At 35.1% G+C, this 23,822-nt stretch overlaps 2 protein-coding genes across 4 annotated transcripts in view; one reads left to right on the top strand and one right to left on the bottom strand.

Annotated features, from left to right (window-relative positions):
* LOC125680454 (mitogen-activated protein kinase kinase kinase 2-like) overlaps positions 1-13,400 on the bottom strand; it is a 37,824-nt gene extending 24,424 nt beyond the window's left edge. The window contains exons 1-2 of one of the 3 annotated variants that reach the window (XM_048920057.2): positions 13,283-13,400; positions 2,835-2,918 (exon numbers count right to left, since the gene is read on the bottom strand). In XM_048920057.2, the coding sequence (XP_048776014.1) occupies positions 2,835-2,838 (4 nt within the window). In that variant the 5' untranslated portion in view covers positions 2,839-2,918; positions 13,283-13,400. Of the gene's footprint in view, positions 1-2,834; positions 2,919-3,084; positions 3,105-3,170; positions 3,312-13,282 lie in introns of those variants that run through there. The other 2 variants (XM_048920059.2, XM_048920058.2) reach the window with 2 other exon arrangements.
* Positions 13,401-14,169: 769 nt separating this feature from the next.
* On the top strand, positions 14,170-16,793 carry LOC125681614 (N-acetyl-D-glucosamine kinase-like). The gene has a single exon (XM_048921773.2). It carries the CDS (start codon positions 14,249-14,251, stop codon positions 15,278-15,280), a length of 1,032 nt encoding a protein of 343 aa, XP_048777730.1. The 5' UTR covers positions 14,170-14,248; the 3' UTR covers positions 15,281-16,793.
* The last annotated feature ends 7,029 nt before the right edge of the window (positions 16,794-23,822 follow it).

Genomic DNA, 23,822 nt, shown 5'->3' with positions numbered 1-23,822 from the left:
GTATCAGCAAAATCAAAGAAGTCTTTCAAATGTAATAAGACACTAAGACCATGCATTTTGGCCCCATCTTGGATACCAAATCCCCTCCCCTGGAATTATTAAATTTACAATTTTAGTAAAAAAAGGCTATCAATCTGCTCCAATTTTAAATAGCAATTCAGCTTCACTTTAGTATCAGCTAAAGCATTAAAGAAAATGTTATCTAAATGCTTTACACATAAACACTATATACCCAGGTTTGACCTCACCCTGGGGTCAGAAACTCTTCCCCAAGGGTCATGAAATTAAAAGTTTGGTTGAAGCTTTCCTGCTCAACATGACTATGCATTTAGTTTTTCTTACAGATGTGCAATTGTAGAGATGATTTTTTGAAAATTGGTAAATTTTGGGCAGATTTTGTCTCACCCCTAAGGCTCCAGGAAGTGCAGGAGTCCTGAAATTTACTTTGTTCCAAAGATGCTTTATACCAAATTTGAAAAGAATTGAAAGAGTACTTATCAAAATGTTAAAAATGTTCAATTGTTAAAACACTACAGACAGTGGATGACACAGTACACAGACAATAATCACTCAGGTGACTTGAAAATGTAAAAGGCTTGTGGGATTCGAAAACACCATCCACCCTTTGTCAGCCTAATGCTTGATATACATAAGATGAATTTGAAAAGGACGAAAGGCCATGTTTTTGTTTTCATTTTTGCCACAATGACATACTTTTGTTTCAAAAATTAATTTCTCTCTCTTGTCTATAATCAACATTTTTGGTGGGTTTGTAAACAAATTCTCCAGCAATGTAACTCTACATTCATGATCCTTTTCACTGCTTAATTTAAAACATACATTTCTTAAGAAGCATTGTAAAATAAATATCATCATAATTTGGGTCATAGGTTTGTAAATCTTATTTCGTTAAAGTCACAAACTTTTAATGAAATTCACTTTTACAACAAGATCACCATAAAAGAAAACTAGCATCCCTTATCAACTGGTCATATTCATGAACAGCACAACAAACTTCATGTCTTTGATAATGACATGCATTCACTCGCCAAATATATTCCCTAGTGATGGGCAGTTGGTTTAAAATCATAATCGATAAACCGATCGATTTTCGATTAATAATCGTTTTTCTATCATATTTTTTATTCAATATTTTTTGTTTATACCTTCTAGCTGCACCACCATGTATGTAACTTTCTCTATATGAACACTGCATAAATGAATAAAACCAGTCATTCATGCATTATATTGTTTCATTCAACAGCAAACTACAATAAAACTGGCACTAAGGCCAATTCAACTTAATTGATAGATTATCATCCCCACCCGCCCCTCAAAAATCGTCTCACCCGGAATTTTTTTATTTTGCGGAACTTGCAATTTCCGGAATTTTTTTAAGTACAACTCTGATATTTACATTTCTTGTTTACATTTCCAGTATAGCAACGTGAAAAGCCACGTGAAGAAAATAGATCATATTGTTTTTTTAATTTCTCACGTTCTAACGGGCATAAATAAAGGAAGGGATTAATGTTCTTCATATCTTAAAGAAGTTTTGTATCTTTCTGTGTTTTAAATTAAAAGCTTAACCTGGAATTCGTCTGTGAAATAAGCATATATTGATATCCATCTGGCATTAAATGATGCACTTCTGTTGACAAAAACCTGTTTGTCATTAATATTTTTCTCAAAAAATAAAAATTAAAATCCTCCCACCCACTCCATACTTTCTGGTGACTCTGGATGATAATCTGCTAATTAAGTTGAATTGGCCTAACCTTGAGACTTGAACAGAAATTTAAAAAATTGCACATTGTAAAACTGTGCTGAACAAAAAAGATTTATGCTTTGTTTTATTTAACAGCAAAATTGGCACCTCGGCACCGGCATGTTCTTTACTCGCACTCGCCATTTTTTTAAATTATGAACTATAATACAAAACCAATTCGGTCCTTGTTATCCACCATTTTTATTTCTGGTTTTGACAGCGATCGACTTTCGATTATAAAATTTCATAATCAATAATTGGAACCGGAAAGGGTAAACCAATCAATTTTTTATAATAATCGATCATCGTCCCATCTAGTGATGAAAAGATTGTCGCCGATGATCGATTGTCGGTCGTTCAGAGACCTACGATGCTACTAATCGATTACAAAATAAAAGTCGCCGACATCGTTGACCAAACAAAATCCGGACGTCACTTCAACTTTGTTCAAATTTTATTTTCTGTGTGTCAAACTCGATCAAAAATAAGCAAACAAAATGGCGGGAGATATGAAGGACGGTAACAACAATGACATTCAACAGTCAAATAAAGGAGCCTATCTCTGATATCTACGATACATTGAGATTATAGATAAATTCCATTACTTGATATATTGGAATTCTGATTTATTTACCAGTGAATAAATGAAACAAAGAAAAATTCAAATGTTGTTTCCATAAATTTAATGATTCTGTTACATCTAATTTGAGGGGAAAACACTTAAATGCCAATTCCGATTATAATCGATTATTAATCGATTACATGTGTCCGATTATTGCCGATAATCGATTGTGGTTTTTGGTCCGATTGCCCATCACTAGGGGACACTACCGGTAATATTCCCTCCAACTTCATTGTGAGGGTACACTAATAAGTATATCAACCATTCTGTATCAAACATCAAAAGTGTAAATGTACACATGAAAAGAAGTTTCTGTGTTCCACATCCTGTGTACAGTGCCTATGAAACACATGATACAACACTAAGGCATTAGATCATATCATAAAATCTAACAAATATGTGCATTTTTGCAGTCTGTGCCAAAAGTTAATTGACTTCACTTACCCATTTTGGGTTCTGTTATCTAAATCTATTCATGGAGGAAACTTGTCATTATAACCAATTTGTAAGATCTTCATTTTTCTGTTTCTGAAAAATAAAACAAGACTCAGTTCATAAAACCTCCCAGTATTTTATAAATCTGTTTAACAAACAACAATTTTAAAAATGCAAAATTAGCTTAATATTTTTTCCCAAACAAACATTTCTGTAGTTCTAAATGCAGAGTGCATGTTTGTTTAAAACTATTCTTCACCATTTTGAAAGTGCACGGTGTTCCTTATAAATATTGCACAAATAAGTATATATATATACTGCAGCAATATATTAGCTAAATTTAACCTGAAAACATGTAAATGAATTTCAATATCCTGATGCAGTCAATTAAGTACATGTACTGTATTATTGATTATAAAAGATAATTCTATAACAAACAGCTTTATATGCATGACTGCATATCCTTTCAAAATTATTAAAATAAAACAATGGATTTCAAACAATATTGTGATATTATATATAATTCATGTCTGACTTAGGAGCACACTCATTTCCTGTTTTTACCCTATTATGCTGCAGTTACACATGAGAGCCCAAACACTGTATGATTTAATGATGACACATTTTGAAATGTTGAATAAGAAGCTGTTAAATAAATCGCAGTTGTGTTCTTGATCACTTCTTTGTTTACAAACATTACAGTCATTCTCGCTAAAATAGTCAAACCAATATGGAAAGTGTTGCATGCTTCATAAATCAGCCATTGTACAAAAAGCTATGATCATTTTAGTACAGAACATAATAATTCAAAATACATGTCATAGCAGTTCTAGGCCAAAGAGAGAGGCCAGCGGCCTGACACCCCTCAGGCTGATATGACATTTGAATATGAATTTAACAAAGCAATATTCTCTGTAATATAAAGAGCTTCTGTACCACTCTATTTTTTATGCATCATTTGTCATACCATATGAATAGTATGATTCCAAAGGTTGTCATAACCAAGGGGTGGCAATGGGGATAAGCTCCCATTGTCTATAAATGCTCCTCATGACATGCACCTCTAATAGCCTCCGACAACCAAGTCCAGCTTCTAGCCTGCTTGTGTGGCTTGCATCAAGCCCGGCGGAACTGCTACTATTGATAGGAGAAGGGGTGAAGGCAGGTTACCTGGCGCCTGGAAACCAGTGCTTTGGGTAGATGGGGCTCATCAGTCTGGGAGGACAGCTCATCTAAGAGAAGGAAAACTCTGATTCCAAACCTCTGCTGCCTTGCGGCCATACCCACTTATGGGAAAGGCTAGGTGAAGGAAATCACTGATATAAAACTGAATGGGCGGATTGTGATCAATATCCAGGGATGGAAAGCAGTCTAGGAAGGAAACTCCACAATCAAACCACCTTTTCTCGAGGTTACTAGAGGTTTGCATAGGGTTAACAACCCTACCTATAACAAAAGCCAAATTTCAGAAGCATCAACAACAAACCAAAACCAACATAACCTGGGCCAGATTGGAGGACTGGTGCCGATGGCCTATGTTCCTCACGGAACGACAGGCCTAAGTAAGTATGTATGAATAGAATCTAATATGATAAAATGAAACTTTGCCCCATCTTTGTATGACAGTCTGATACATGAAATGCATATTTGCACATTAGTCTGATATGGATCTTGTAAATTTTTCACATCCTACTGTGCAGAAACTATACATTCATGATATAAAGTATATTGCACATTGACCGTGCACCTGTATTAAAATAGACAGTGATAATTTTGCAACAGAGATCTATAATTTAGGACTATAATAACCTGAGCAGGCAATATGATAGCAAAAACAAAAGTCTTAAACATTACTTTGTCCAATCTATTCCTAGGTATAATTCATAATTTGAAAATGTTAACTTAATTCATATATACCACAACTCTTATTGAAGTTTTCACTGACGTATATGTTAATTTTTTAAGTCCTCTTAGATATATAAGAGGTTGTTCTACATAACAACAACTTTCATTCAAAAAAGAACTGAACACGTCTTTGCCATGAAGTGATTTAACATGGTCACATGATGCTGACTGCCTGGTCTCTGTGGCTCATTGGTCAGAGCGTTCACTTTATGACCAGAAGGACGGTTGTGGGCTCAAACCCCACTTGCACATTGACCATATGTCAAACCTGAGACGTAAAACTACATAGTAATTGCTCATTCAACAAATGCTCAAAATTTTGAAGTGTGAGTTACAGTTCTTTCAAATGAGACCTAAAAAACAGAGATCCTGCATTGTGGCAGGCATTGACATATATATTCATGAGCCCTCACTGCTACAGCCTTCAGTTCCATGTATAGCTTTAAATTTGTGGCAGCTGGTATGAATGAATGTAAAACAAGTAAACAAACAACAAAAACATGATGCTGATTGCCTTTGGTTGTCCATATTACAGTGCAATAAGTTCAACACACATGAGGTACATGCAGAAAGTCTTTACCATCATCAGAATGAGCTTTTCTCAGAAAGTCAGAGAAAGCAAAGAAAACTACAATTGTAGATGTGTCCGTGAGACAAGAGTACCCCATCTGACATTCAAAGTCCAAGAATGTGAAAATAATACTGGATGCAAATGAAAAGAAAGAAATGATTACCTTATTAAGTAGTGTTTTATGTTGTTTTCTTGAATAAAATGTGACGAAAATTACATTAGTTTTTAAGGATACGGAAGTGAAAGGCAGACCTTGGACATTGAATTATCAAATTTAAATCAGTCTTTGAAATTAACCGGTCATTCGGGCCTCTGTATTTTGACTGTTTACTGTAAGACCAAAATGAAATGCACTGGCCCAAATAAAACACAAAGAATTACTTTTTTCAATTGTGAAAAGAACTTTGAAGGAAGAGTTGAAAAGAACATTAAATTTAAGACTTTAAACCACTTATAAGGTTTTAGTAAAAAATTAGTACAAGTGAGATTGAAACATTATCTTTACTATTGATTCTGATTAAATCACTCCATTTCAATAAATGGTAATGTGATTAAGTCAGTGATATTGATGATAACACAGGCCTGAGGGTCTTACTATAGTTTTACAAGTCCAACTCCAATTTTACTGGATTCAGTCTTGGGGAGAGTGCTAAGCTACTGCAACCTGGCAACTTCATTAGGCACCAATTAATAGGTGCATGAATGAAACTTTAGTAAGTGAAATTAATAAAATTGGTATTCTAGGTTATAAAACATATCATCTCTCTTTTGTAAATTAGATCAACTACAAAGTTATGAAGCTGTGACTTGTCTTTGTATTCATTAAGATTTTTTTTTAAAAATTACATACAAATGTAGATATAGAATACATCTCACAGAAACAGCAAGTTTTCCAACGCTGTGTTGATACTTCATTCCATTCTCTTAACACTCAAATATGTTGTTTTGTTTATTCTTCATTTTATCTGCAAATATTTCTAATAGTGGGTAATCACTCTGGAGTTGTTTTTCATTCCAAATGATTTTTTTTATGATACAGGTGCATGCCTAGAACAGATGTAGTACAAGGTTGATTGCCAAGCATGTGCCTCTTCTTCAAGTAATGCATACTCTCACATTCACCTTACAGAAAATCTAGAATTCATTTAGGCTTTTAAGATATTTTACACATGCAATTAAGTTCTCAAAATACTCAAGTCTGTGTAACAATAGCGTACCTTAAACAACCCTGTACCCATTCAAATGCAGTATGATGGTTTAGAGAAAATTAAATAGATGCCACTCTTAATTTGTTTAAAAACCTATTTGTTCATCTGATAATATTTGTATGTCTGAAATCTAACATCAAATATTTTATATAAGAAAATATATGGCAGACTGTTTTCTTTATCGGTGATGAGTGTCAGATATGCTGATCAAATCAAACCATGGTTCTGCACTTACATACATATAGCAATCCCGAAAATCCAATTTTTTTTTTAACTTTGAAAAATGGCAGATCTGCTAGTATCTATATTCATGAATATCAGAAAGAAAATTCAGCTTATTTTATCAACTCTACCATGTTCTATGTTTGATAACTAGATTACTTCTTTAGAATAATCAACCAATATATTCTAAAGAGCCCGGTGTCTGACTCTGCCCAATTCAAAACCATATTACATAACTTATATAGCAGAAAAAGCTTGCAGATCGACCTGCAATATTCCAAGGTCCCAATTCCCAACAGCCAAACATAATAGAATACCTAGGAATTAGAGGTCTCTAATAGGATTTCTCTATGGCCCTCAGTGTGTCAAATAACAAAAGTAGTCCTAAAGAAGTTACCTGTGTTCATCCAACACTGTGTGTACAGATACATATAACTGACAGAGTGTAGAATTCTCAATCGAGCCCTAAATACTGCACTTTATGACTTCTTATGGGCAAAAAGGAACAATAATGTAGTCAAGAATGCATTCACAAATATTGATCTCTGGAAAAATGCCGACACAGCTGTTGTACACTGTACTAATTTGACTTTTAAATTGGCACAGTTTCTTTCTTTAGTTAATGAATTAAAGTATACTATTGATATTTTTTAATGTTGTTTAATGTCCTAGCAAGAATATTGAGAAATCACCAACTGTATAAGGGGAGGTGCTGCAAACTGAGACCTAACGATTAATAATAATTTTATTGCGAAAGACATACATCTTATAACATTATAACAACATTGAACATGGATAATAATTACAAAGCTGAAAATAAACGGCCAATTCTTACAAAGACAACTAGCATACAATAGTATATAGTAAATACAATGGGAACAGCAAAGATTATGTAATGTGCCAACATATACCATGACACACTCTCAACTAAAAGACTAACAAACACAAAATTAATAGAAGATGGATCGGACAAGCTTGCAAATGGAACCAACTGCCAAATCCATAGGTTAATTGTGCTAGGAAAACATCACTTCAATTAAATTAACAATATCCTGTAGAAAAGAGTTGAAACTGTGGGCTATGACATATACAACACTAGACTGCAGACAGATAGTACTAAAATATCTAAAACGATTTCGAAGAATGGTGTATTTCCCTAAATTTCTTAAATTGACAAGTTTTGGTTCACAATGAAAAAATTGTGCCAACTGGCTTTCAAAATTAAGTTTTGTATAATGAGACTGTTCATAAAAATTTAAACTTCCAATATTGTATTCTGCTTTAAACCTAGTTATTTTACAATTTCATTTTTAAATCCATTTTCACATAGTTTAAATTCACATTTTCTATGTCCATTTTAAATAACCAGGGCTCAAAATTAACATATGCCCATCAGTCTGTGACTGGTTAGAAGTCTGGCAGACTGACATACATTTGTTTTAGTCAGTCCGATGGAAGTGGTTAATTTTGGAAAATATATACTTATGAAATTTTATACACACATTTGGCATGCTTCGATCTGTTGATATCAGACGAATCTGATTCGTAAATATAAATCCCACATTTAAGTGTTACAATATTGCCTGAGGTATATTGAGTTTAATTTTAATAACATTAACGAAATATGTTATTTCTGGAAAACTCTGGTGGACTGGTAAATTTTTCTACGGACTGGTTGAAATTATACTCTATCAGTCCGGCTGGACTGGTGACATAAAAGTTAGCTTTGAACCCTGATAACTGTTTAATGGCTTGATTATATTTACTTTAGTTTTTAAATTCAATACTTTCTACATACATTGAAAACAGTGAAAAGTAAATTGCAGATGAAATAAAGCTGCATATCCTCATTTCAATTCCAAAAATTTCAATTAAGGAAAGAAGACAAATTCAGTGTAGGGAATTATTAGTTTCTGTGAAAAGTTACACTACAAATGAAATTTTATATCTACAATAGGTTAAATTTAACCTTGAGCATAACACTAATGGTTTCTGGTGCAGTTGAGTGCAAAGTATTTAGATAATCCATCATATTAAACAGACATATTAAACTGATAAAAAAGAAATCCCTGCAAGTCTGCTCAGATTTAAATTCTGATAATACTTTGCAGTATGCAGATAAATCCCCAAGGACAATTAAGAATTTCCTGTATGGATCCTCATCCTCTTAATGTCACAAGCGAATAAAAATTGGTGCTACATTTACAGTCAAAACTTCTACTAATTGGTATTGTTTTAACTGCATGTTTACCTTAAAAATAACTCCTCACTTTAGCCAGTCTTCTCTATATTAATTACCTTAACCTACTCATCACAAGTTATGAGGCTTCTGGCCAAGTATCTGCATGCAGTACATAACCTTGATTTAGGCATAAAATATGTACCAACTTCACCACTTGCCCATGGGGAGGTAGAGAAGCTCATCCCTGTACAAAACATACATTACATCTGGTAACCCTCTTTGTCTCACAACTACACCAGTAGTATTACTAATATGTGTGTATGACTCATGATGTACAATATTACTACAACATGAGGGTCAATTAATTCCTATGAAAGCTAGCTGTAAATAACAATTAACATTTTCATGATTAATTACTCATCACTTTACATACACTATAGTACATTAAAATACACATACAATATATACATCTCTTTTCTACAACCAGAAAAAATGAGTATAGATATTTGACTATTTTTCTTCTTAAAATCTATTGCAGCAGGTAGACTTCATATTGCAAACATATTTCTCTAAAACACATTTAAACGCACCTGATGATTACACCCAATTTACTGGTCAATGAACACAAAATCAGTGTTATGAGACACATGGTCAGATTTTGTTGAAAATTCAGAACTAATAATTGTAACTTTGAAATCAGGTCTAATTTACCTTTTAGCATGAGGTCTCTTGTCTTGTACAGTTCAAAAGTTTTCACCAAAGTTAACTTTGTGAACAGACAAAAAGACAGACAGACCAAAACAATATAATGTCCATTCCCTATCTCTGATTTCTGGGAGATTATAATAAAACTCGGGATGGAGAAGGACATATTTCTGGCATTAATATTTATTTTTACAAGAACTTTGAAGAGACATATTATCACACACTTTAGTCACATTTTTTTTTTAAAAGTTTAAACTTTATATATTTATGATGATTAGTATATAAGTTCTAGGACTTATATCAATGCTTGTTGGTTCAGATATTCATGCAAGTAGGTAATTGATGTGGGAAAAACTGGAATACATGTAGGAAACACATGTGTCCGAGTAGGTGACCACAAAACCCTCTCTCATACAACCATCCGCTGATCCTGAGGATGAACTTGGGGCACAGTGGTGAGAAGCAAGTGCATTAACCACTATGCTACCCTGACACCCCAAACATTAGTGAGTCAAAGGCATGCATTGCCACATGTACAGACCATGATCAGAAATCAAGAACACTAGTAGCAACAGAAAACTTTAGCTGCATTGCAAGTCTAAAAAAAATATTTTAGATATAAATCCCCATATTTCTATTTTAAAGTTTCTGCTTAAATCTAATGGAAACACAATCTTCAGATTCTTTTTTAGATGACAATGAAAAAAATAACATTCGATAAACAAATCCCATTATATTGATGGAAATGAAAATTGAAATTTTTTGAGTAATTGCATGCATCTCAATTTAGCCATAGAGAGTCACTTCAACAAAAGGACTTTAAACTTGATGTACCAGGTATTTGTGTATTTAATTTTATCACATTGACAGGTTAACATGATAACCCACACTTCTAATGACAAAGTGATCCAGCAGCTTAAAAAAAATCATCATCTGTTTGAACAGAGCTACCCAAAACAGAGAGCATCACCACAATGGAAATTTTTTGAATAAAAATTTAATGCAAGTCGGGTTGTTTTCCTTGATTCTGGATAATATAAATCTTTCTGACTTCAAGTATGTTGTAATAATTGTTTATATTCCAATAAACAATGGGATAGGAATGACACATAGTTAAAATACAAAGCTCAAGAAAACTGACATGTTGCTTACCTAAATGCAAATCTATAATAGTTGGGTTGCCATCTAGAAACACTGCAATATTTCTAGAACTTGCAAATTACATCACATAAACACCCCCACAAAATGCCATCTTAAACAACTTTAATACGATTGACACAATAAAACAATTCAACTTAAAATACCACCCACCACCATGGATGCAACCTTGTAACAACATGGCAACATGACACACTGTTGTGAAGTTTTTATTGTACAATATTGACACTTTTGCTTTTCTACCTCAAAAGTGGCATGCTTTTAAATGGTCATCTATATTCATTTTTGGAAAGCAAACCCTTCCCAATATGCATGTCCTGTCTGTGGCCCGTCAATTGACAAATGCGTGGGAGAGCCCCATAATATGCAAAAAATCTTTGTAAACATTAGCAAACCATTTACTGTGTCACACAATTTACTACAAGTTTACCTGGTGGCACAATTTGATTTTACACTGAACACTTGTGCATCACTGCAATGTGTTCACTTACAAAATGCTTAAAATTCCTTGTAATCAAGAAAAATGTTAGTTTCCTGGAGCTATTTTTACATAAACGTAACAATGTTTAGTACATACAAATGCAAGGATACCAAATTACAATAAAAAATTACACGTGTTAAGAAATGCTTACAGTTTATGATAACTTTTTCTTAAAAGATGAAAATTCTGGCACATTCATTGTTCTTCAGAATTATTCTTTACAGCTTGAACATATCAAACAAAAGAAGCTATACCTGTACACATTCATAAGACAATTCTTACCTAGAGTACAAAATAAATGTCACTCACTCACAGTGACAATGGCGATTAAATGCAAAAGAACTAAGTAACCTTAATAAATTTAATTCAGACCAATTTGACTTTACTCTAGCTAGCATTAAAATACAATTACTGTAACAGTAAAATATATGCAAAGTTGCTGTAATCCAAGTGTCACTGTTTGCTTTATTTGTCATGTACCACAACAGCTTGCGAGTTTTCAATGTAGTTAGTATTAAACTTCAATTTAATATATATATATATATATATATATATATATATATGACAAATGTAAACCAACATTCACTTAATTACTACATACATATATGACATCATAATTAATGTAAACTAACATTTACTTAATTACTACCCAATAGTCTTTCTGCATATTGATGCAACTTGAGGTGCTGAAGAGCAGAAAATGTTACTGCTACTTGATATAAAAAAAAATCAACACTTGCAAATTTTTTCCTTTTCATATTTTCCACTTTAGCAATAAACTTATTGTCAGTAAGATGCTCAATAACTGAGAGACTGAAAAAAAAAATCCATGGTTGACACATATTCATGCCAAAATACATAGATCTATCTATTGATTAACTGTCTTGACTATTATGTTGGTCACTGTTACGCTCCAATAATTCATTAATTGGTCATGTTGGTAGGATGAAGAGGTTATATCACAAAAGAAAGATGCATTTTACTTCCTTCCTTTCAATAAAGTAAGTTTTTGACATGCATTATGATGACCATATTTCAGTAAATGATTTTCTGGATCTTAACCAAGTCTACAACAAAAACCCCCTATGTTTTCAGCCTGAATAGTGCACTAGCTGCCAAAGACATCAGACTGTCATCATAAACTTGCAAAACTTAATTTGATCAGGTGATGTCGCTCTCAGTAAGAAATTCTTCACCCAAATTCAAAATATCCAATGCATAACAAAAATATACATACACTGGGGGTTATAGCAATTGTTTCTTATCAACAAATTACCAAAATTATCTGTCCAGCGTGTTCATGTACTTCAGAATATATATTCTGCTTGAGTTCAGCTGATTTCGAACACACATATATACACACATTAAATTGTCAATCATTACAGTTTTGATGCAGGGAACTTTTCTCCATTGCTGTTAGATCTATCACAAGATAACTGTCATGTAGGCCGATGATGAATCTAGACACATCTTGAAGAACAACACTTTTCCAATCACCTAGGTTTAAGTTGAACACGAGTATACCTATTTAGCTGCCTATTCATAATTGTCCTCTATTTCATATATGATTATCAATTCTTTTATTACATATCTCGTTTCATTCTAAACGATTTATCTTTGGTACAGCATTAGATCCACCGAATGACCCAGATAATTCTCCCGATTAGAGGTGCCCTACTTTCCATATTTACAATATTATCACCAATGTAACTACATTTAAATCAGCCATCTTATTGTCCTAATACACTAATTAATAACTACAGTTGTTGTTACCCTGTCAGACCGAAATCCGGTATAAAGAATCGGACGGCCATGTATATTAGTGCAAAAAAAAGTTGTGAAACTTCAGAAAGGGGAAATTCGATATCGTCTGATGTAAATTTGACGGAATCTACCACGAATCAATAATAGACAACTACTTATTTCATTGCTACAAACAATAGTAAATTAATTGTCACTTCCACAATACTGATTAATCGTTGTAATCTCTATTCATATCGAAAAAATATAGTCTGCATGCATTACCTTCATTCTTAGTATCCTGTGTCAGCCATATTTGATGACGTCATATAGGTAAACCCGAGTAATGTGTATTGAACAGAATGCTTGTCGGCAGGTGTCGCCTTCTTGGAATTTTCCCGTACTTTTACAAAATAAAAAAATAAATAAATAGATGATATGCCTTGATAGTGGTCTTTTAGTCAGCCAAATTAAGATTTTGTTTGACTCATACGCGAGGGTAACGGGACGTTTCGCCCCCAAAAGACGTTTCGTACTAAGACGATTTGCTCTAGAACGGTCAACGGTTCGCCGTATTTTTTATTGGGGGGGGGGGGGGGGGGGGGGGGACGTCTTGGGATGAAGCGTCTTTTGGGGCGAATCGTCTCATCACGAACCGTTCGTAGGAGCGAGATATCTAAAACCATGTATCTTTTTTCTACGACATTGTAGTTTTGAAATTTATTTTCAGTGGTATACCCGGGCTACTGGTCAAATATTATTCACTTGGTATCATTCACTTAGCTGCAATCGTTTAAAATATTTTAGAATCCAGTCACCATCTAAAAGTGAATCAATTTATGAATATATACAAAGTTCGGATATTTTCAAAAGCCTAAACTCTTAAATGACCACCAAAAAGTAATTCATATTTTCAATATTTAATTCAAAAAGATTGAACATTATTAAAATTTTGGAGTCTACAAGATTACACATATATCAAGATTTATTTCCAAAATATTGAAAATCCAAGTTCAAATTTTGAAAATCGGGTATTACATTTTGATAGGATTTTATCGTTCATGGTGTAAAAAGAGATAGGATATTTTCCGTAGAAAAAATATTGGACATATTGGCTTGCGAAGATGACAATACGAAGCTGAACTGCATGCATGGCGCGTTTATGAAGATCGGGTTCGACATCCCTGTTTAAAGAGAAAGTAGAGGGTACGTGATAACTTTTTTGGACTTTGGACGCTGCACCCTGCAGAAATGTCAACATCGGGGTATTACGGTGGGGTTGAGGGGGGAGCAACCCATTCCAAAATGGTGTTAATGAATGCAAATGGGGATATTTTGGCCTGGATTGATGGTCCATCAACAAATCAATGGTTAATAGGCCAAGAGGAATGTCTAAAAAGAGTGAACAATATGGTGGAGGATGCCAAATCTAAGGCAGGTTTGGATTCTAGCACCAAGCTACTGTCTCTTGGATTATCAATGAGTGGTGCTGACCAGAAGGATGCCCAGAATCAGCTGATAAGCGGAATAAAATCTAAATACCCCCAGTGTAGTCAGAATGTGTTCATTGCCAGTGACACTGCTGGGGCCATCGCCACTGCTACAGAGAAAGGTGGAATTGTTTTGATTGCCGGAACTGGGTCGAACTGTATGCTGATCAATCCCGATGGAAGAGCATTCAGGTGTGGTGGCTGGGGTCATCTCCTTGGAGATGAAGGATCTGCATACTGGATCACACAGACAGCAATTAAAATTGTTTTTGACCATGAGGACAACCTGAAGGTCTCACCTCATGACATCTCCTTTGTGAAGGATGTCATGATGAAATATTTTCAGATCAGTGATAGAGATGAGCTACTACACTACTTTTATTCCAAGTTTGAGAAATCTTACATTGCAGGCTTATGTAAAGAACTTGCTCAAGGTGCCAGAGAGAACAAAGACAAGTTATGTCTGGAGCTTTTCAGACAAGCTGGAGAAATTCTAGCAGAACATATTCTTGGTGTGGGGCCACATGTTGCAGAGGAGTTACTGAACACACCCAGTGGGCTGCAGGTGGTCACAGTGGGTTCAGTTTGGAAGAGCTGGGACTTCATGAAAGAGGGATTTGTGAATGTTCTGAAGGACAGAGCAAAGAATCCAAGAATATCCAAAATATGTTTGCTGGAACTGAAGGAGTCAGCAGCTATAGGAGCTGCCAGTCTGGGTGCCAAGTCCATCAAGCAGACCCTACCCATTGACTATCTACATAATGCGTCAATGTACTTCCAGTCAGAATTTTAAATGTCTTGTGTTCATATGTACATGCAATTCCATTATTTGCAACTACAACAAAGAGTAAAATGATATTAGTTGTTGCTGCCAGCTTAATTTTCTGTTGCCTTTGGATGCACTTTGTAAGGTTAATTTTGTAGAAATGAAATAGTAGTGTTTTTATTATGGTAATTGTTAAATGCGGGAATAAGTACTTAGTACTATTTAGATTTAAAAAAATAAATAGGGCTGTAATATAATGGGTAATGAAAGGTGATTGAATTTATGTCTGGATTAGATCCCAGGGATCTTAAAGGGACTGATTCACGATTTTCCTCCAAATTTTGTTTTTCACTTTAAATGATCAAAATTTACAGTCTAATATGTTTAGAAGGTTTCACAAAAGAATTAAGGTTATTCATCACCACAGAAGCTCATTATAGAGAGTTTATTAATTGATTTGAAAACAAAGTTTAAGGTGTGTTATTGTTTACGAAGTTTTCAAAATAAATAAATATTGATCCAAATTTATTATATAAATCACATCTCAAGTATACTTTAGGTAAAATGTGTCATTTAAAAGTTAAACTTTGTGATTGTACAAAATAGAAGTGCTTTAAATTACAAAATTAATGTTTCACTGGTTTGTTTGTTTACATAAAAAGATTTGTGTCTTTGTTTACATAACACAGATTTAAGGCTAAAATATTGCTCCTATCCTTGTATTCAGACGGTCCAAATTTTGGTTGTCAACATTAAATGAGTTATATTTTGTATTTTTAACATAAAAAATGAAAATATTTCTTTCGAAAAACGTGAACCAGTCCCTTTAAGTACTAATATGAAAACAAATTCTGGACCAGGTTTTCACGTATATTTAAATGTAGCAAGTATCTTCTCATCAATGTTTGTCCATTGTCAACAATCTTGTCAGATTTTTATCTTCTTCTCAAGAACTACTGCATCAATTTCAACCAAACTTGGTACAAGGCCCTGTTAATTCAAGCTCAAATGGAGGATGTATGTGCAAACATGGATTTTCATTGAGTGTAAATTCAATCTAGGTTATTATAAAGATTAGAGAATTGGTAATGAAAATGTTACTCCTGGGATCAGGCCTGATGATGCCATAAAAAGGGGTTTAAATTTGACATCGGGGTATTTCAGGTTTACATAGAAATATTTTTGAAACATCTTATTGACAACAAGGATTCACACGGGGTGGGGTTGGGGGTTATTCAAGCATCTAGATGTTTTGTAAGTGCAGTTTTGTATGAATTCTGACCCCCTTGGACTTCCTATAGACAAAATAATTAGTTTTGGGGTCTCGTCATTGGGTGAGCATTGTGGCCCATGTGTTTTTTGTTTCACATGTATACTAAATGTTTTAATGAAACATCTGGATGTATGTACACGGATATCCAATAATGGTATTTCATCAGAAGGATTGTCTATTGTATGGATAGAATTAGTTTTGGTGGAGGAGCCACTAGTATTGTACGTTTCAAATGCATTAATTCCTATATTAAACAGAAGAACTGATCTCAAAGTTATAAATGTAGAATGTATTACATACCGTATTCATCCTATTGATTGTCCCAACCCTTATAAATGCCCCATGGACTTTTCTCAACTCTCAAAAATTAAGAGCCCCTCCCCCCTCCCCCCCCCCCCTCCCCCCCCCCCCCCCCCCCCCCCATTTAAATACAATACGACTTGCCAATTAACAGTACTATCTACTATATCTTTGTGTAATTACTAGATTGTTTTTGACGATTTAAAATAAATCGAGAAAATCTGAGTGGATTATATATACAAGTATAAAGGAAACTTTAACAATGTAAAACTTATACGGTACCAATTTTGATGCACCAGATGCGCATTTCGACAAATGATGTCTCTTCAGTGATGCTCAACCGAAATGTTTGAAATCCGAAATAACTATGAAGCTTTAGTAATATCTCGTTTATAATTTGATATCAATTTAAACATTTCTCAAAGTCAAGATTTTACTGAAAATATTTCAGAACAAACTTCCAAATAACCACCTCTTTTTTCAATTTTTTAAGTTCAGTTGGATGAATACGGTATAGGTTGTAGTGATTGTATGTTACAGGCACATTACAGTCTTTATCATCTGCTTACTGCTGATGTACTATTTTGGATTTACCTTTTCTGGTTGGTTGAAATTTTATTTACAAACAAAATGATTGTTTTGGGCGACATAAATATTTGAGGGTACACAAAATGTAGTTTTAGCTCACCTGAGTTGTAAGCTCAAGTGAGATTTTTCTGATCACCCATTGTCCGTCTGTCTGTCAGTAAACTTCATGCATGTCTTCATCACTAGAACTATGAGCCAATTTAAACAAAACATGGTACAGAGCTGTTTTGGGTAAAGGGGATTTAAAAGTGTTCAAATGGGGGATCATGCCTTTCAAGGGGAGATAATCAAGAAAAGGTAATAACGAGGTGGGTTCATTTAAAAACTCTCAAAAACCATTGGTACGTTACAAAAGATCAAACTTTTTGCTATGTGAAATATTAAATTTCTGATATATATAGTATAGATTCTAATTAATTTTCAAATCAGGGCTCCAGAGAATGGGGTGGGGCCACAATACGGGATCAATGTTTTACTTGGAAATATATAGGGTTATGATTTTTAAAATAATCTTGTCAAGAGCAGCAAGGCCATGATTAGTTATATTAATTAATGTGCAAGCATTCTCAGGTAGTGCAGATTCCAGTTTATTCAAATCATGACCCTAGAGAGGGTATTTAAAAATAATCTTGTCAAGAGCAGCAAGGCCATGATTAGTTATATTAATTAATGTGCAAGCATTCTCAGGTAGTGCAGATTCCAGTTTATTCAAATCATGACCCTAGAGAGGGTATTTAAAAATAATCTTGTCAAGAGCAGCAAGGCCATGATTAGTTATATTAATTAATGTGCAAGCATTCTCAGGTAGTGCAGATTCCAGTTTATTCAAATCATGACCCTAGAGAGGGTAGGATGGGGCCACAATAGGGGATCATATCTTTACATGAGAATATATATGGGATTTTTTTTCGCACTCAAAATCACCCGGGTTCGAATCCCGCTCACGCCGGTAAGTGAGAAAGTTTACTTTTGGAAGGTCGGTGGTCTCTTCCCAGGTACATTGTATCTGGGTTCTCTCTTCCACCAATAAAAACTAGGCGCCACCATATAACTGAAAAATTGTTGAGTGTGGCGGAAAACATCAAAACGATCAATCAACAATCTTCTTCAGTCAAGAATAGCAGGGCCATGCATAATTAGTCATGTTGATATGCAAGCATCCTCAGTTCAAATTTCTCCAGGGATAGGATTGACTAAATAGGGGATTCTCAAATTTTTAAATGGAGAATTTAAAAACAAAATCTTCTTAAGAACAGCTTGACCATGATTAATCATATTGATATGCAAGTACAAGTATCCTCAGGTAGCGCAGATTCAAGTTTGTTAAATATGGCCCTTTAAGAAGGTGTCTTAATTATTAGGGGTTTTACATATTTAGGAGAGCAGTAAGGGCCAGGATTACTAATAGTTATATACGAGCAATTTTCTCATGTAGTGCACATGCAAGTTTGTTCAAATCATATCCATGGGGATAGGTTTGGGTCATGATGCAAATTCAAAGTTTTACGTGGGAATATATGGTGAGAAAATTTGAAAATTGTCTCAAGAACAACAGGGCCATGGTAGTATGCAATCATCCTCAGGTAGCGCAGATTCAGGTTTTCTTTTAATCATGGTAAGATGGGTCACAATAGGGGATCAAAATTTAATTGGGAATGTTTATTAAAAAAATCTTTCTCATGAACCACTGGCCATTTTAATATATTTACTATGTGTATTATGCATAATTTACATGTATATTGAAATCCATTGCAATGAAGATATAGTTTGTTTTGAATCTAATTATATATAATTGCCATACATAAACAATTGAACATTTCTAACTTCTTGATAACTGCTATTCCAATTCTTTTCAAATTTGGTATGAAGCATCTTTGGGATAAGGAGGACATAACAGTAAATTTTAGAGACTCCTGCATCCCTTGGATTTTAGAGGTGGGACAAAATCTGCCAAACATTGACCAATTTTCAAAAATCTCCTCTACAAGAGGAACATCTGTAAGAAAAACTAATTTGCATTGTCAAGTAGAGCAGAAAGGCCTCTACCCAAATTACATATTTCATGATGATCTTTGGGGTAATTGTTCTGGGGGGGGGGGGGGGGGGGGGGGCAAGCTTGGTATATAGTGTTTATGTGTAAAACATTTCTGACATAATATCTTCTTTAATGCTATTGATACTAAATTGAGACTAAACGGATATTTAGAAGGAGAATGGATGCATTTTAACCATATTATGATAAATTTCATGATCCCAGGGGTAAGGGTTTTGGTACTGGGGTGGGGCTGAAATGGTCATAGTGATTGAATGTGTTAACAATTGAAGTTTTTAAATTTCTTCTTGACAAACAGGTCCATTTCAATTCTTTTCAAATTTAGTATGAACATCTTTGGGACAAGGGAGACATAAATTCTCCTGGAGCCTTAGAGGTGGAGCAAAAATTGACCAATTTTCAAATATCTTCTTCTCTACAAGTACACATCTGCAAGAAAAACAAGTGCATCGCCAAATAGAGCAGGAAGGCCTCTACCATGAATTTTATGATGTTCTTCATGTTATTGGTTGGGGGGGGGGGGGGCAAACTTGGTATATAGTGTTTATGAGTATCATTTGAAACATTTTAATTTTATTTTCTTGATAACTACCATTCCAATTCTTTCCAAATTTGGTATGACACATTTTTGGGACAAGGGTGACATAAATGTAAATTACAGACCTGTGCACCCAAACATTGACCAATTTTCTCTACAAGTGCACATCTGTAAGAAAGACTGTTGTAAGAGGAGACTAAATGGGACGGTCCTTCGGATGAGACCGCAAAAACCGAGGTCCGTGTCACAGCAGGTGTAGCACGATAAAGATCCCTCCCTGCTCCAAGGCCGTAAGCGCCAAGCATAGTCCTAAATTTTGCAGCCCTTCACCGTCAGTGGTGACGTCTCCATTTGAGTGAAAGATATTTAATCAATATACCCAGTTTATAACATAAACTGCACGGCCCGTGGGGATCCGGGTTAGAATAGGTCCTCAGCATCCCTTTGCGTGTCGTAACTAAGAGGCGATTTAATGGGGACCGTGGGAATCCAGGCTAGAATAGGTCTTCGGCATCCCCTTGCGTGTTGTAATAGGCGACTTACGGATCATGAGACCGGAAAAACTGAAGCCCCGTGTGACAGCAGGTGTGGCACGATAAAGATCCCTCCATGCTCAAGGGTCCTAAGCGCTGAGCATAGGCCTACCGGTAAATTTTGGAACCCTTCACCGGGAATGGTGACATCCCAACATGAGTGAAAGATTCTCGAGCAGGACGTAAAACTACAAATAATCAATCAATCATTTAAATTCGACATAGCAATCGGAACTCCTCAAATGTCTCGCGCACTCGACATAGATTTCGGATGTAATACAATGGCACCCATGAGTGAATTTGATGCATTGCCAACTGTCAATGCATCAAATTCACTCATGGGTGCCATCGTATTACATCCGAGATCTATGTCGAGTGCGCGAGACATTCGAGGAGTTTCGATTGCATTGCACCGCGTACCGGTATGTACGCCATTCGTCCTGTCATATTGGTTGTTCACATCAGAATAAGTTTTATTTGTCTATAGTACCATCTTGTCATTGATAGAATTTCGTTTATACCTTTTTGATTATCTTTATTTACCTTTTTGATTATCTTTATTTACCTTTCGTGATTGATACTGAACTGAAAGATAACGGTTCACAGTGGATGGCAATTCCAGAGTATCATTTTTCGAGAAAATACTACGTGAAGCTCTGAATGCATCAACGAAAGAGTGGGCAGCACTGGAATTCCTAGTCATGTTGTAAAAGAAAAGCATAGAGGCTGTAGGTTTACCATCCGTATCTCATAGCAATTTTGAAAGCGAGATTTTCAAAGACGATCAATCTTTGACCTTGTATCCTCCTGACGCTCCTCAAGGTCAAACTCCAGTGAAAGTGTTAGGTGATGGTAATTGTTTTTACCGCTAAATTTCCCTTTCAATATTTGGATGTGAAAAACACCGTGGTGAAATGCGAGTTAGAACTTTATTTGAACTGGTTCATAATGAGAAATGGAACGCTGAAATTTTAGGCAATATGTCGGGAAGTGCATTCTTGATGCCATATTTTTATGAGACTTCGCTTTCAGATGAATGCAGAGTAACTGGTAATGCAACAAAATCTCTGCAGAAAGAAATTCTTAAAACTGCAAAGTTAGACGAGTATTCCCCATTGCTGTGCATGTATGCTGTTTGCATTTGCAATTTGTAGGCCCATCCGAAACATTTCCCCAGAGATAATGAATGCTGCTATCAGCAGAGACTGCCATAATCAGCTAATAAAGCCGTTCAAGGACTACGATGTGTCTTCTAATGAAATATGTGTGATGTGGACTCATACATACAATGTGGTACGACAGAATTGGTCTTCTAACCACGTTGTTCTCTCTGCTCCATCGGATGTTCTTACCGATGGTTCAAGAAACCCTTGCAGCTCTGATTTGGAAAGCGGTTATGAAGCGGGGCTTCAGTATACGCTCGAAAATCCTTCTACATTCAGAATGGGTGATTGAGATCTAAAAAGTTAGAAGTCTGAGCTTGAAGATAGTCGAAGTGATACTTCAACGCACAAAAAGCAAAAACGGGACAAGATCAGAACAGAAAACTTAGAACATTCTGTCAGATGGCCTAAACCTGATATAAAAGAGTCTCTTTTCCAACCCACCAATTTCAAATTTCCTTTATCAAGTTTAGGGGGTCAGAAAAGGTAATTTTAGGGATCTTCGTGTGAGAAATGGAAATGACTCCACTATGATGTGTCCTACATGCAGCATTTTGTTTCTGCTGTATAAAAGCTTACAATGGTGGTATGTTGTCCAATCAAAACAAGGAGAAGGCATATTTGTCAACGGGATTCCGTAATTGGAAGAAAGCCACAATGCGCTTCAAAAAATATGCCAACAGTGTCATAAAGAAGCAGTTGAGAGATCGTTTACACCTCCAAAAGTATTGAAGGATGTTGTTAAATCTCTCAGTAAACAAAACTCGGAACAGAAAAAAGACAACAGAGATTGTTTCCTGGAAATACTTGGGAATTTAAGATAGCTAGCAAAACAAAATATTCCAATAAGGGGTCTTCTAATTTTCACGAGTTGGTTAAACTGCAGACAGAGATCCTGTTTTGCAGGCATGGAATCAGAGAAAAACTGACAAATATGTTTAAGTACAAGTTCAAAACGACACACTTAAAGTAATGGCCAATCAAGTTCTTAGAAATGTTATGAAAGATTCAGAGAATGTCAAATTTTTAACAAATATGGCTGATGAGACTACTGACATTTCTAATAGAGAACAACTCGTTATTTGCCTCCGATACATCGATGATCAATTTTTGTTGGCTTGTATGAAGTCGACGACATTAAAGCCGATAAATCGTTTCTGCAATCACTGATACCTTGACTAGGTTCAATATTCCTTTTAATAAATTACGGAGTCAGTGTTATGATATGACTGCCTCAATGGCGGGGTCAAAAAGTGGAGATGCAAAGCAAATTTTAGAGAAAGAGAGCAGAGCTCTTTATTCGCACTGTTATGGTCATGCTCTAACTTGGCATGCTCTGATGTTGTTAAATCACCAACAATTATGAGAGATGCCCTTAAAGTAACGCGTGAAATAACAAAATTGATCAAAGAGTCGCCAAGAAAAGAAGCAATTTTTAGAAATTTGAAAGAATCTGAGAATTTAGAGACTTCATCACCTGGAATAAGTTTTGTGTCCAACAAGGTGGACAGTTCGAACAAATGCTCTTCAGAGTGTAACACTTAACTACAAAGTATTATTGGGCGTATGGGAGGAATCGATGGAGTATGTAAAAGTTTCAGACATGAGTTGCAGAATAAGAGGGGTTATGACCTACATGAACTTTTATTTGACTCCCTCTTTGGTTGTCTGTTGGGTGAACAATTGCTCCGTCATAGGGATATTTTTAGCAAAGCCCTTCAGACAAAAACTTCGTCTGCTGCAGAAGGTCAGAAAATGGCTCTCAGCACGGTGAAAACTCTGGAGTCTCCTAGAACAGACGAAGCTTTTCTCTCATTCTATGAGGATGCCAAAAAAAAAAAGAAAAAGAGCCAGACTTTGATATTGATGGTCCTGTAGTGCTTCGTCGAAGACGTCCTCCGAAAAAAAAAATTGACGAAGGATCTCTGTATCTCCACGACACTTACGAAGATTTGTACAGAGTTAAATATTTTGAGGCAATTGATTTACTTGTGAATGGCATTAAAATCGTTTTGATCAGCCAGGATATGCCAAATATATGCAGCTGGAATTGTTATTGTTGAAGGGGGCCAGAGGAGAATATTTTGATCTCCCAAAAGACATCACTCCTTCCATTCAGAC

The sequence above is a fragment of the Ostrea edulis genome, chromosome 2 (assembly GCF_947568905.1).
Source record: "Ostrea edulis chromosome 2, xbOstEdul1.1, whole genome shotgun sequence".
Lineage (NCBI taxonomy): Eukaryota > Metazoa > Mollusca > Bivalvia > Ostreida > Ostreidae > Ostrea > Ostrea edulis.
This window is presented reverse-complemented; position numbering and strand designations above follow the sequence as displayed.